Source organism: Pseudophryne corroboree, chromosome 3, assembly GCF_028390025.1.
Source record: "Pseudophryne corroboree isolate aPseCor3 chromosome 3, aPseCor3.hap2, whole genome shotgun sequence".
Taxonomy (NCBI): domain Eukaryota; kingdom Metazoa; phylum Chordata; class Amphibia; order Anura; family Myobatrachidae; genus Pseudophryne; species Pseudophryne corroboree.
Genome location: NC_086446.1, coordinates 493571860 through 493585109, shown reverse-complemented (window position 1 = coordinate 493585109; position 13250 = coordinate 493571860). Strand labels below are relative to the sequence as shown.

At 45.4% G+C, this 13250-nt stretch overlaps 1 protein-coding gene across 7 annotated transcripts in view; it reads left to right on the top strand.

Annotated features, from left to right (window-relative positions):
- The window catches only part of LOC135056146 (nuclear factor 7, ovary-like), a 108222-nt gene extending 95304 nt beyond the window's left edge, over positions 1 to 12918 (top strand). For all 7 annotated transcript variants that reach the window (XM_063960967.1, XM_063960968.1, XM_063960962.1 and 4 more), the window contains one exon: positions 10914 to 12918. In XM_063960967.1, coding sequence (XP_063817037.1) covers positions 10914 to 12478 — 1565 coding nt within the window. In that variant the 3' untranslated portion in view covers positions 12479 to 12918. The remainder of the gene's footprint in view (positions 1 to 10913) is intronic.
- The last annotated feature ends 332 nt before the right edge of the window (positions 12919 to 13250 follow it).

Sequence of the window (13250 nt, the reverse complement as noted above, 5' to 3'; positions counted from 1 at the left end):
GTACTTACCCAGATAATCCTTTTCTTTGAATCCACAGGGGGCACTGGATGCCAAACCCAGAGCAGTTTTTACCTGTCTTGTGGTAAGTTCAGTGGATCTTATGGTAACACTCTCACCGACTGGTTCAGATATTCAGGTGATATCGATTATTGTGCCAACTGTTTAGTTGTCAGTTATGTTATGTGTCAACTTCGTTGTTGTCCGTTATGTTATAATGTTATATGTAATTCTCCATTGTTCATCTTCTCTATCGCTCCTGTTCGGCTCAGTAAAAAACACTGAGGTATCTTGGGAGTATGGAGGGGAAGCGAGTTACTAATTTAAATATATTTAAATATGCCTATCCTGCTAACGCCCCGTCCATATCCCAAGAGTACTCCAGTGCCCCCTGTGGATTCAAAGAAAAGGATTTATCTGGTAAGTACCAAAATCCTATTTTATGGTAGACTTACCATAGTTAAATCTCTTTCTGCGAGGTACACTATGTTACACAGGGTGCCCACCCTGACGCACTTAGCTTCTTTGGGTTTGTACGGCATTAGCCGCTGGTCCCTTCTCCTGTCGTGAGAATGTGGTTCTATGTGACTAACATCCGCCGTCTCTTTTACCTGCTACTGCATTGGACTGGTTAACGAAACGGAGCTCCAGTGTCCAGAGGCAGGGTTATAGAGGAGACGGTGCAAGGCATCCTGGGAACAGTGGGGAACAGTCAAAGCTTTAGCCTGTTGGTGACTCGGATCAAGATCCAATTCTACACCCCGATGTATTCCCTGTGGAACCCAGTGTACCTCGCAGAAAGATTTAACTATGGTAAGTCTACCATAAATCTGCTTTGCTCTTACGTCCTAAAGGATGCTGGGGTCCACATTAGTACCATGGGGTATAGACGGGTCCATTAGGAATCACTGGCACTTTAAGAGTTTGAGCGTGTTTGCTGGCTCCTCCCTCTATGTTCCTCCTACCAGACTCAGTTTAGAAAATGTGCTCGGAGGAGCCGGTCCCAGCTAGGAGAGCTCTCCAGACTTTCTCTAGTAAAAGTTTTCTTAGAGTTTATTATTTTACAGGGAGGCTGCTGGCAACAGCCTCCCTGGTTCATGGGAATAAGAAGGGGGGAGGGGGGGGGAGTAGTGTCCGCCCTGTGGGGTCTGAGACACTATCTCCGCTGACAGGACACTGAGCTCCTGAGGGTGCTGATCGTTAGCCGCTCCAGGTGACCGCTCACTCCCGCAGCATGCCGCTACCCCCTTACAGAGCCAGAAGACTTCGGTAGTGAGTGAGTCACTGACCCCCCTGGCAAGCGGCGAGCCGGTGTGATGATGGCGGCAACAGGGTAGGGGGCTCAGCGGTACATAGTGCGGCGCTGTGAGGGGCGCCCTAAGTCAGCACCTATACCTTACACTGGTCAGCAAGCCTGTCAGGGTCCCCGGATCGCTGCCAGCAGAAATCCTCAGGCCAGTATAATTTAATGAAGAGCGGGAAGCAGAATCATGTTTGGGGGGCGGTGCTTCAGAGCGGACCCAGCAGCGTTCAGCGCCATTTTCCTGCCTGCACTTCCTGTACAAGAGATGCTGACAGGGAGAGCTGTCCCTCCAAACAACTCCAGCTATCCTGTGCGGTACCAGGGGGTTGTAGAAGGGGAAGGGGGGTGCTGTGTAAAGTCTGTGTAGTCTATTAAGGTACACAGACAACGCTGGTAGTTTCATTAGTTCTACCTCAAAAAGTGCTGTGTGTGGGTTGGCTCCAATCTCTGTGTTTCTTTGTGGCATACTTGGGGGGGAAACTGTGTCTGACATTTCCCTGTGTGGGTGTTTAATATCTCACATAGCCATGTCTAGAGACTCTGTGTCATATGCTGCAGAAGATGTTTCCTCTCAGGAGGATCCATTCCATGTACACAGGATTGTAATGCTTTGTCTCAGATCCCTATTGTTAAACCTGAGTGGTTAACTTCTATCAAAGGAATGATCTCTCAGATCTCTACTAGGGTAGCTAATACTGAGACTGAAACTCAGGTGTTGAAGAAGTCTATGGCAGTTTGGTCAGGCTCTGTCCCTATTCCTGCAAAATCCCCTAGCATGTTCCCACAGAAACGTGCACTTGCCCAAGTTATGCAAGATGACACGGATACCGATTCTGATACTGCAGACGGTGATGGGGATGTGCTGAGGGGGACGGCATCCCTTGCTAAGGGGGTGCAGCTCATGATTGAGGCCATTAGAGATGTGTTAAACATTAATGACACCTCACCTGAGCAGGTTGTGGAGGCTTACTTCACTGACAATAAGAAAGCCTCGCCAACCTTCCCTGCATCTAAAGGATTAAACGCTATATTTGAAAAATCCTGGGAAAACCCAGAGAAAAAATTCCAGATCCCAAAAAGGTTTCTGGTTGCTTTTCCCTTCCCTGAGGAAGATAGGAAAAAATGGGAAAACCCACCCATTGGGGACGCATCTGTCTCCAGACTGTCTAAAAAGGTGGTTTTACCTGTTCCTGGATCTACCGCGTTTGAAAGAACCGGCTGATCGTAAGATTGACACTACGCTCAAATCCATTTACACTGCTTCAGGAGTGGCGTTAAGGCCCACTATTGCCTGTGCATGGATTTCTAAAGCCATAGTAAAGTGGTCAGGCACATTACTAGAGGATTTGGATACAATGGATAGAAGTGATATTGAATTGTTTTCACGTCACATACAGGATTCTGCGGGGTTCATGGTGGAATCCATGAAGGACCTGGGTACGCTAACTGCACGGATATCTTTCATGTCGGTCTCAGCCCGCAGGGGACTCTGGCTACGCCAATGGTCTGCAGACGCGGAATCCAGGAGAATTGTGGAGAACCTACCCTACACAGGTCAGGCTCTATTTGGGGAAGCATTGGATGCGTGGATTTCCACGGCAACCGCGGGTAAGTCACCTTTCCTTATCAGGCTTGCCAGCTTTACTGACAGACAGGGCTTTCCTACAGGAAGCCGTCCTAAAATTTGAAAAGTCACAGGTCATTGTCCCAGTTCCACCTCATATGCAAAACAAGGGTTATTATTCAAACCTTTTTGTGGTACCGAAATCGGATGGTTCGGTCAGACCAATTTTGAACTTGAAATCGTTGAACCCTTACCGGAGTGTGTTCAAATTCAAAATGGAGTCTCTCAGAGCAGCGATTTCAGGTCTGGAGGAGGGAGAATTTCTGGTATCACCAGGCTTATCTCAGATTTGCACTGTTAGACAGTCACTATCAATTCCAGGCACTGCCATTCGGCCATTCAACAGCACTGAGGGTGTTCACCAAAGCGATGGCAGAGATGATGGTTCGCCGCCGCAGACAGTTGGTGAACATAATCCCATATCTGGACGATCTGCTGATAAATGCATCGTCCAGTGAGAAATTGTTGCAGTCCATTATTCTCAAGACTCATCTGCTCTGGGAACATGGTTAGATCCTGAATCTTCCAAAATCATATTTGGAGCCAACCAGGAGGTTGTCCTTTCTGGGAATGATCCTAGACACGGAAGTGCAGATGGTGTTTCTCCCAGAGGAGCAAGCGTTGGTGATACAAACAATAGTCCGGGATGTCCTGAAGCCAGCCCGGGTTTCGGTTCATCAGTGCATTCGCCTTCTGGGGAAGATGGTGGCCTCTTACGAGGCTCTACAGTACGGAAGGTTTCATGCTCAGCCCTTCCAACTGGATCTCCTGGACAAGTCGTCAGGATCTCATCTACAGATGCACCAGAGAATACATCTGTCGCCGAAAGCCAGGATTTCACTCCTCTGGAGGCTGCAACTACCTCACCTTCTGGAGGGCCGTAGGTTCAAGATTCAGGACTGGGTCCTTCTAACCACGGATGCAAGTCTCCGGAGCTGGGGCGCAGTCACTCAGGGGAAAACCTTCCGAGGACGGTGGTCAAGCCTGGAATCCAGCCTTCCAATAAACATTCTGGAACTAAGAGCCGTCTGCAACGGTCTTTTCCAAGCGGCCCATCTTCTGCAAGATCGAGCCATTCAAGTGCAGTCGGACAATGTAACGACGGTTGCTTACATAAACCGACAGGGCTGAACGAAGAGCAGTGCTGCAATGTCAGAGGTAACAAGAATCATCCTCTGGGCAGAAAAGCACGCATTGGCGCTGTCAGCAATTTTCATTCCGGGAGTAGACAACTGAGAAGCGGACTTCCTCAGCAGACACGATCTACATCCAGGAGAGTGGAGACTCCATCCAGAGGTGTTCGCGAAGGTAACAGATCTTTGGGGTGTACCTCAAATAGACATGATGGCTCTCGTCTAAACAAGAAGCTTCGGCGGTATTGTTCCAGGTCGAGGGACCCACAAGCCGTGGCAGTGGACGCCCTAGTGACTCCGTGGGTGTTCCAGTCGGTGTACGTGTTTCCTCCACTTTCATTCATTCAAAGAGTTCTAAAACTCATAAGGAGAACAAGAGTTCAATCAATCCTCATTGCTCCGGACTGGCCAAGAAGGGCTTGGTACGCGGATCTTCTGGATCTACTGCTAGAAGAGCCGAGGCCTCTTCCTCTTCGGGAGGACCTGCTGCAGCAGGGGCCGTTCTCTTATCAAGACTTACCACGGCTACGTTTGATGACATGGAGGTTGAACGCCAGATACTAGCTCGGAAGGGCATTCCGAACAAGGTTATTCCTACCCTGATACAGGCTAGGAAAGGAGTAACACCTAAACATTACCATCGTATTTGGGAAAAAATATGTATCTTGGTGTGAGTCCAAGAAGTTTCCTACGGTGGAGTTTTAATTGGTATGGTTTCTCCTCTTCCTACAAGCAGGTGTGAATATGGGCCTGAGGTTGAGATCTGTAAAAGTCCAGACTTTGGCCCTATCCATTTTCTTCCAGAAACAGTTGGTTTCCCTCCCTGAGGTTCAGACTTTTCTGAAAGGGGTTCTGCACATCCAGCCTACGGCGCCCTGGGATCTTAATGTGGTGTTACAGTTCCTCCAATCAGATTGGTTGAAGCCTCTACCGGAGGTTGAGGTCACATTTCTCACGTGGGTGGCTGTCACTTTGTTGGCCTTAGTTTCAGCTAGACGTGTGTCGGAGTTGGGGACTTCTTGTAAGAGCCCCTACTTGATCTTCCATGAAGATAGAGCCGAGTCTCCGGACACGTCAGCAGTTCCTTCCGAAGGTTGTGTCGGCATTTCATATCAACCATCCTATTGTGGTGCCAGTTGCTACTGACTCCTCAATTTCATCAAAGTCCTTGGATGTTGTAAGGGCTCTGAAAATCTATGTGAAGAGGACTGCTCATCACAGAAAATCGGACTCTGTTTGTCCTGTATGATCCCAAGAAACTTGGGTGTCCTGCTTCTAAGCAGACGATCTCTCGCTGGATCAGGTTCACTATCCAGCATGCGTATTCTACGGCAGGATTGCCGTGTCCTACATCTGTTAAGGCCCACTCTACTCGTAAGGTGGGTTCTTCCTGGGCGGCTGCCCGGGGTGTCTCGGCTTTACAGCTTTGCCGAGCGGCTACTTGGTCTGGGTCGAACACGTTTGCAAAGTTCTACAAGTTCGATACTTTAGCCGCTGAGGACCTTCAGTTTGGTCAGTCAGTTCTGCAGGAACCTCCGCGCTCTCCCTCCCATTCTGGGAGCTTTGGTACATCCCCATGGTACTAATGTGGACCCCAGCATCCTCTAGGACATTAGAGAAAATAGGATTTTAATTACCTACCGGTAAATCCTTTTCTTGTAGTCCGTAGAGGATGCTGGGCGTGCGCCCAGCGCTTCATGATCCTGCAGTGGTTACGTAGTTCAGTACTGCTTAGTTCTTGGTTAAGTACTGTTTTGTTACTTGGTTAAGTAATATTGTTCGGACGTTGCTGGTGTTTCAAGCTGGTTAGCTTGGTTTGCCTTGTGTGTGAGCTGGTGTGAATCTCGCCACTATCTGTAAAATCCTTCTCTCTAAGTTGTCCATCTCCTCGGGCACAGTTTCTAGACTGTCTGGTAGGAGGGGCATAGAGGGAGGAGCCAGCCCACACTCTCAAACTCTCAAAGTGCCAGTGGCTCCTAGTGGACCCGTCTATACCCCATGGTACTAATGTGGACTCCAGCATCCTCTACGGACTACGAGAAAAGGATTTACCCGTAGGTAATTCAAATCCTATTTTTTTGATCCCAAAAATGACATGTCACTTTTGGCCAATTAAAAATAATTAAAAACCTTTAAGTGCCTACTTAGTCATTCAGGGGGGTGTCCCAGGGGTTCTGAACAAAATCCCAACATTTTTACCTTAAAATAGGGATTTTACTGAAGATTATCACCTGCTTAGAGTTGGTGAAGTGAAATTTGTGTTACAGTAAATCGTATGGAGAATTATCGCCGGTAATTTATCGCATTCCATTGAACAGAGAGGCTTATCAGGTTTGCGATTTTTCTGCAAAAATTGGTTATCACAGCTAACTGAATTCCCCTTGTCTTTAATTCTCCACACACAGGGCCTGATTCAGAGATAGATGCTACTGCGTCCGCAATATCACCCGCTGTTGGAACATATGCATATGCCAATGCTAGTCTTCCCTTTGAGTACTAGTATGCGCCAGAGTTTACAAACCCTGACACGCCCACTTTCAATGCCTTTGGATAGCGCAACTCAGCCGGCGGTTCTGCACTCCCGACCATGGGTGCACCATCGCGTGCCTCATTGACACTTGCCTGTGGCAGGCGCAGTGTCACCTTAAATTCTTCTAAACATGGCCTCTGTGGCTGCATATCTGAAAACCTATGACACTCCTGTAAAATGCCCATGAGACATTCACTGTAGGTCACATCCTAGTCACCACCCAGGAAACACTCATGGTTTTACGCCACCAGTTCTAATGGGGGCGATTCCATGTGCAACAGCAGTGTCTGTGTACAATCAGGGGACTGCATGCACAGTAAATTTCTCAACTGTGCAGACATCAGCATTGCGTCCACCTTTGAATCAGGCCCAATGTGTTCTGTCCTGTCCCACTTCTCCAGATCAAAGCTGATCTGATTTGGGGTTATAGGGGTGACATTGTAAAGCTGCATTTCAACATATCCATGGGAGTTATTTCTATTTACTACCTAATTGGTTGTATGGGAGGACCAATCGGAGTCCTCGCATTGTGTCAAATTATGGAAAGTATGGTTCCTGCTTGGTCCTTATGCTTACAACTCCTTTATGCAGGACCCCACTTTAAAATCATTAGTTAGATCCCGGATGGGTGCTGTGACTTTTAGGTTATATAAGTAGAGATAGGTGGCAAGGTAAAATAATGCCCACATAGGGGAAACTAATCCTAAACCATTTCAAAGAGAAATGACTGGCCTAACATGGGCCAAGCGCTCCTTCTGGAAAGCAGAATGGCCAGAGACCTGTCTAAATTTACTGTGAGTCCTGCTATAGAGCCAAACAAAGCAATGGAAATTTCTAACTTTGCGGTGTACGAAACTATGTTGTCAGCAAATTGTCATTTAAATCTTCCTCCGCACAACCTTATTGTCTTGAAATGTGTGTACTAGTCTTGAAGCGATCTCAATAGAGGATCCAAGGCTAGGTTGAACAGCAAATAAGAGAGCAGGCAGCCCTGATAGGTCCTCTGCTCCAGAAATAAAAAATAGAGCCTACAAGCAAATTCACACGCAAATAGGTAGAGAAATACTGAGTCAGTTGGATACAATCTTTGCCAAACTCCCTCATCTTCGGTACCCTGAACAAATGGGGCATAGAACCATAACAAATGCTTTGTCTAAACTTTACAGCATGTTTTGGTGTGTGGGGGCACGTGAGCATGCAATAACTTTGAAAGTATGGCACAATTCACAAGTCCTAACCGATGGTCTGTGAGGATAATAACGCTTGCAATCTAGTAGTCTTACTTTCAGCTAGCATTTTGAAATCAACATTCAACAGGCTAATACACCTGTATGATGGCAATTGCTGTGGATCCTTGTCTGGCTTAGGAATTAAAGCTGTATAGGCTTCGCTGAGCAAAGGGTAAAAAGGGCCTATTCAATGGACAGTTTTGTACATTCAAGTAAGGTAAGGGTGATATGTGACTGCAAAATGTTGTAGTAATCCCAAAAGAAACCATTGGGTCCAAGGTATTTAAGAATGGGGGGGGGGGGGGGGGGTTGGATTTAAATATCTGCATTGTCCTCCTCCATTATATCACCATCTCAAAAAGCAAAACAAAAAAACATTTGGTCCAGGAGATTTAAGATTGGGGGGGTTGAGTTTAAGTATCTGCATTGTCGTCCTTCATTATTATATCACCATCTCAAAAAAACAACAACAAAAACAACATTTGGTCCAGGAGATTTAAGATTGGGAGGTTCAATTTAAGTATCTGAATTGCCCTCGTCCATTATATCACCAACCAAAACTTCCCTCTGTTTGGGTGTGAATTTTGGCAGGTGCGCCTCAGTAAGTAACTGTGTCTGAAGAGTAGAGTCAATAGGAAAGCCCTAAACAATTATCCGAATTAAGTTTGAAATTGGGCTGCAATTGTTGGATTTGGTAAGCAACTATTCGGTGGAGGGTTGGCGAACAGCCACTGCACAGTACCGCTTTCTGAGTGGTTTAGACATTGAAGCTAACAATTAACCCACCTTGTTTCCTCAGCTATAATACTTGTGCTTAATGAATTCAATGTCCCGTTTGGCTAAATAATTTTCTAATAATTGCCATGCCATTGTGTGAATCAGTGGGATGAGTAGAATAGATATCAAAGGTATCAGTCACAGCCCTTAGCTAATGACATGGGCACACATTACAGCCTTAGAGGTGTCACAACAAAAGGCAGGGTTATCCCAATGTTGTAAAATGTCATCTACATAGTTATTCCAAATGCACACCAAATAAGCCTTGAAATCATCAGCTAGCCAAGCAGTGCTGAAACCTCCGACTGATACCAGAATACAGTCAATTGAGGAAAAGGATTGATGAACCATGGATTGAATGATGGGTACAGGACCTATCTGCTGGATTAAACAATCTCCAGGGATCAGTGAGACGAAGCCTATCTTTAAGTAAGAGGGATTAGCCTCCATCGAGAAGCATGTGATCTAGAACCAGGGGGCGATTTGTCAATAGACGGATCATCCACTGTATTAAAGTTTCCAGCGACAATAAGTTGGCTAAGATACTGGAGAAAAGATTTTATGTCGTCAACACTTTATGCATATAAATTGACAAGAGTATACTTACACGTGAAATAACTCTATGTCTAAAATAATTAATCAACCTTTGTTATCAATAACCTGAGCCAGTAAAGTGACAGTCCACTGCATGACTGCCACTCTTCTAGTATTTCTGTGGTAAGGAGTAGATATAAAAGGGCCTATATAAAAGTCTTTTAGTGTGTGTTCCCCTGATGAAAACAAATGGGTCTCCTGAAAAAAAAAAAACCGCACCTCAGTATGGAATTTATGTAAATGCCTCTAAAGGCCTTCATGCTATATATTTTAGAAGAGAATGTTGCAGTGATCTCATAGAGAATACATAGTTATTCAACTGGTTTAGTTTAGTCTGAGGTGCCTTCTTTATTGGGTGTTTTGGTTGTTTGAGGTTACACTACAAGTCTGTGGGTATCCCTTCAAGTTTTTTGCCTAGTTGTCCAGACGCTGTGGGAGCATACATGGTATTGACTTAAAAAAATGCTTTAAAATGAGCTACACTTAAAGCTGCTTAAAACTCTGCCTAGGGCAGAGATGTCAAACTCGCGGGCCGCATGTGACCCACAACGCCCACTTTTGTGGCCCAAGTTCACTTTTTTTTAAAACAATGGAATGCGGGCCGCCACCACCAGATGAGTTACTGTTGGCCTATCTGCCGTGATCGGAGCTTAGCTCCGATCTGGCAGCATTTACCGTTCTGCACATGAACGAGAAGATAGTGATAAAGATGGGGAAATGTCCACAGGGGGAGCTGCTGCACATGCCCGGCTGCCTTTGCAAAGCTCTGCCCCCTATTGTCCGATCAGGCTGGTTGGAACGAAAATCTGGTAATGGATGAGAGTAAATGACAATTGACCATTTGCTCCCAAACACTGAAAAACAGACAAAAATGGTCTATCAGACAAATTGGTGAAATCCATTTGATTTAACCAGTTTTACGGCATTTCGGAGCAAATTGTCAGTTGTCATTTGCTTCCATACATTACCAGATTTTCATTCCAACCAGCCAGAACAGACAGTACATCTTTAGGTGTATGGGCATCTTTAGACCTTGATTATGCGGCCCAGTTGGGATTTTGAGTTTGACATGCTTGGCCTAGGGGATGCGGTCAATATACCACCTGTCGGGATCCCGGCGTTCAGGATCCCGACACCAGAATACAGTCAGACGTGTAAATGCCGATGGCCAGAATCCTGACAGAAGCACGGTATTCCCCCTCAGGTGGTGATCCACGCCACCACCCGAGGGGAAATAGAATAGTGTAGCGGACCTGCGAAAGGACTTCCTGCGCTTGCTGACAGGATTCCAGCTGTCAGAAATCCGGCGTCGGTCTCCTGACCGCCGGTATCCTATACTGAATCCATGCCTAAGCATTTTGTCACAACAATGTCCCGAGCTTTTGTCTTTCAAACAAGGGTGGCAGCAAAGTGAAACAGTGAGATTGTAACTTTCAAAAACGCACCCTGTTCTAAGTAAAAACATTCTGTAATTCACCAACATAGTAAGCAGAAGATTGAAAATTATTTCCAGCATTTCTGAACCTTTTTTATTCTTAAAAAAAAAAAAAATCAAGCTACAGTTTAGTTTGAAAAGGGTACTTTTAGCTTAAATGAAGGTACCCTTAGGTATTTCTGAACAGGGTTAGTGAATTGTGAGGGTCAGGCCATGTGTTTTCAATACAAACACCTGGATTGGCCATTGGGTGTCCAGCTTTACATTTACCAAATTGCTTTCTTGTTTCAGGTATGGCGTCTGCAGATTTGAGAGAGGAGCTGGACTGCTCCATCTGTCTAAATATTTATACAGATCCTGTAACATTGAGATGTGGACACAACTTCTGTCGGGAATGTATTGATCAGGTGCTTGATACACAAGGTGGGGCTGGACGTTATACTTGTCCTGAATGCAGAGAAAAGTTCCAGGATCGTCCAATATTGAGGAAGAACACGACTCTCTGTAACATAGCACTGCGTTTCCTTTCTACTCACTCAGAGCAGGAGGAGGCTGCCATATTCTGCACACACTGTATTCACTCTCGTGTACCTGCTGTTAAGACATGCTTACTCTGTGAAGCGTCTCTGTGTGGCAGTCATTTGAAAGTACACAGCAAATCAGAGGAACATGTGCTAATTGAACCCACCACTGCCCTGGGGAACAGAAAATGCGCAGTCCATAAGAAAATGCTGGAATATTATTGTACAAATGATGCTTCCTATATCTGTGTGTCATGCAGACTGGATGGAGAACATAAAGGACATAAAATAACAGCAGTAAAGGATGCTTCTGACAAGAAAAAGGAAAAACTGAGAAATGTTCTGGGGAAACTGACCTCAAAAAGTAAGGAGACTGAGAAAGTAGTCCGAAGTCTGCAGGAGCACAAGAAGAAAGTGCAGGAAAAAGCAGCGGGTGAAATAGAAAAAGTCACTGCTCTGTTTACAGACATCAGGAGAAAGCTGGAAGACCTAGAGAAAAGAGCCCTGGGTGAAATATCCAAACAGGAAAATCAGATTTCCATTGCAATTTGTCATCTTATTAAGCAGATGGAAATAAAGAAGGATGAGCTGTCAATGAAGATGTATCATATTCAGAAGCTGTGTAACATGGCTGATCCCTTAACCATCTTACAGGAGTCAGACACAGGGGACTTGTGCTGTACCGAGGAAGAAGATGAGGAGAGAGAGAGACTTGATAAACAGGTCCACGATCTAGGTAATCTCAACGAGGGTCTGATCTCAGAGATAGTACATGCAGGTTTATCTGATTTTATGAATTGGGTCAAACGCATGCATGTGCAGGCAGCTGTAGATATATCATTAGATATGAATACGGCTTGCGAGGACATAGATATATCAGGTAACTTAAAAACGATTTCTAGATCAGAAATAAAACTGTATCATCCTGCGAGATTTCAGTATTATCCACAGGTCTTAAGCAGCAGCAGTTTTACTGCAGGACGCCATTACTGGGAAGTGGAGACCAGCGAATCAGGTACCTGGAAGATCGGCATGTGTTACCCCAGTATAGACAGGAGTGGAGATGACTCATATTTTGGAGACAATAACAAGTCGTGGTGTCTGCGCAGGTATAACAATAATCAGTATTCAGTGGTACATGACAGTAAAGAAATCCAACTCGCTCACAAGTTTTCCTGTCAAACCTTGAGAATATATCTAGACTATGATGCTGGGCAGTTGTCTTTCTATGAGCTGGGTGATCCAATCAGACACTTACACACTATCACCACCACCTTCACGGAGCCCCTCCATGCTGCATTTTGTGTATGGGATGATTGGGTGAGAATACTGTAGTAGAAATACGGAACAACATATAAAAAGGCAATTGTATCACAGTGTTTACTAGAGTAGGATTAGAGTCCAATTGGCTTGGATTTGTTTTAACTGTCATTCAGTGATTTGTCAAATTCTGTGTTTAAGAGACCTTCCAACTATAACAATAGTACTATAAAATCTTACAGTATCTATAAGGAAGTAAAATAATTTTGTATCCTGTAGGTGTCGTGGTTTACACAACGGTCTATAGCCAAGTTAGAAAATTACATCTAGAAGCCAGTGTTATCTGTACCGTAGAATGTGGTCCTACATGCAGTTAAGCAACATTGGACAGGGGAAAAATATAATCAAAATGGAAGCATAGTGTAAAAATCAAATACTAAAAGTTAAACTATATTTCTCTAACGTCCTAAGTGGATGCTGGGGACTCCGTCAGGACCATGGGGAATAGCGGCTCCGCAGGAGACAGGGCACAAAAATAAAGCTTTAGGATTAGGTGGTGTGTACTGGCTCCTCCCCCTATGACCCTCCTCCAAGCCTCAGTTAGGTTTTTGTGCCCGTCCGAGCAGGGTGCAATCTAGGTGGCTCTCCTAAAGAGCTGCTTAGAAAAAGTTTTTAGGTTTTTTATTTTCAGTGAGTCCTGCTGGCAACAGGCTCACTGCATCGAGGGACTTAGGGGAGAGAATTTCAACTCACTTGCGTGCAGGATGGATTGGATTCTTAGGCTACTGGACACCATTAGCTCCAGAGGGAGTCGGAACACAGGTCTCACCCTGGGGTTCGTCCCGGA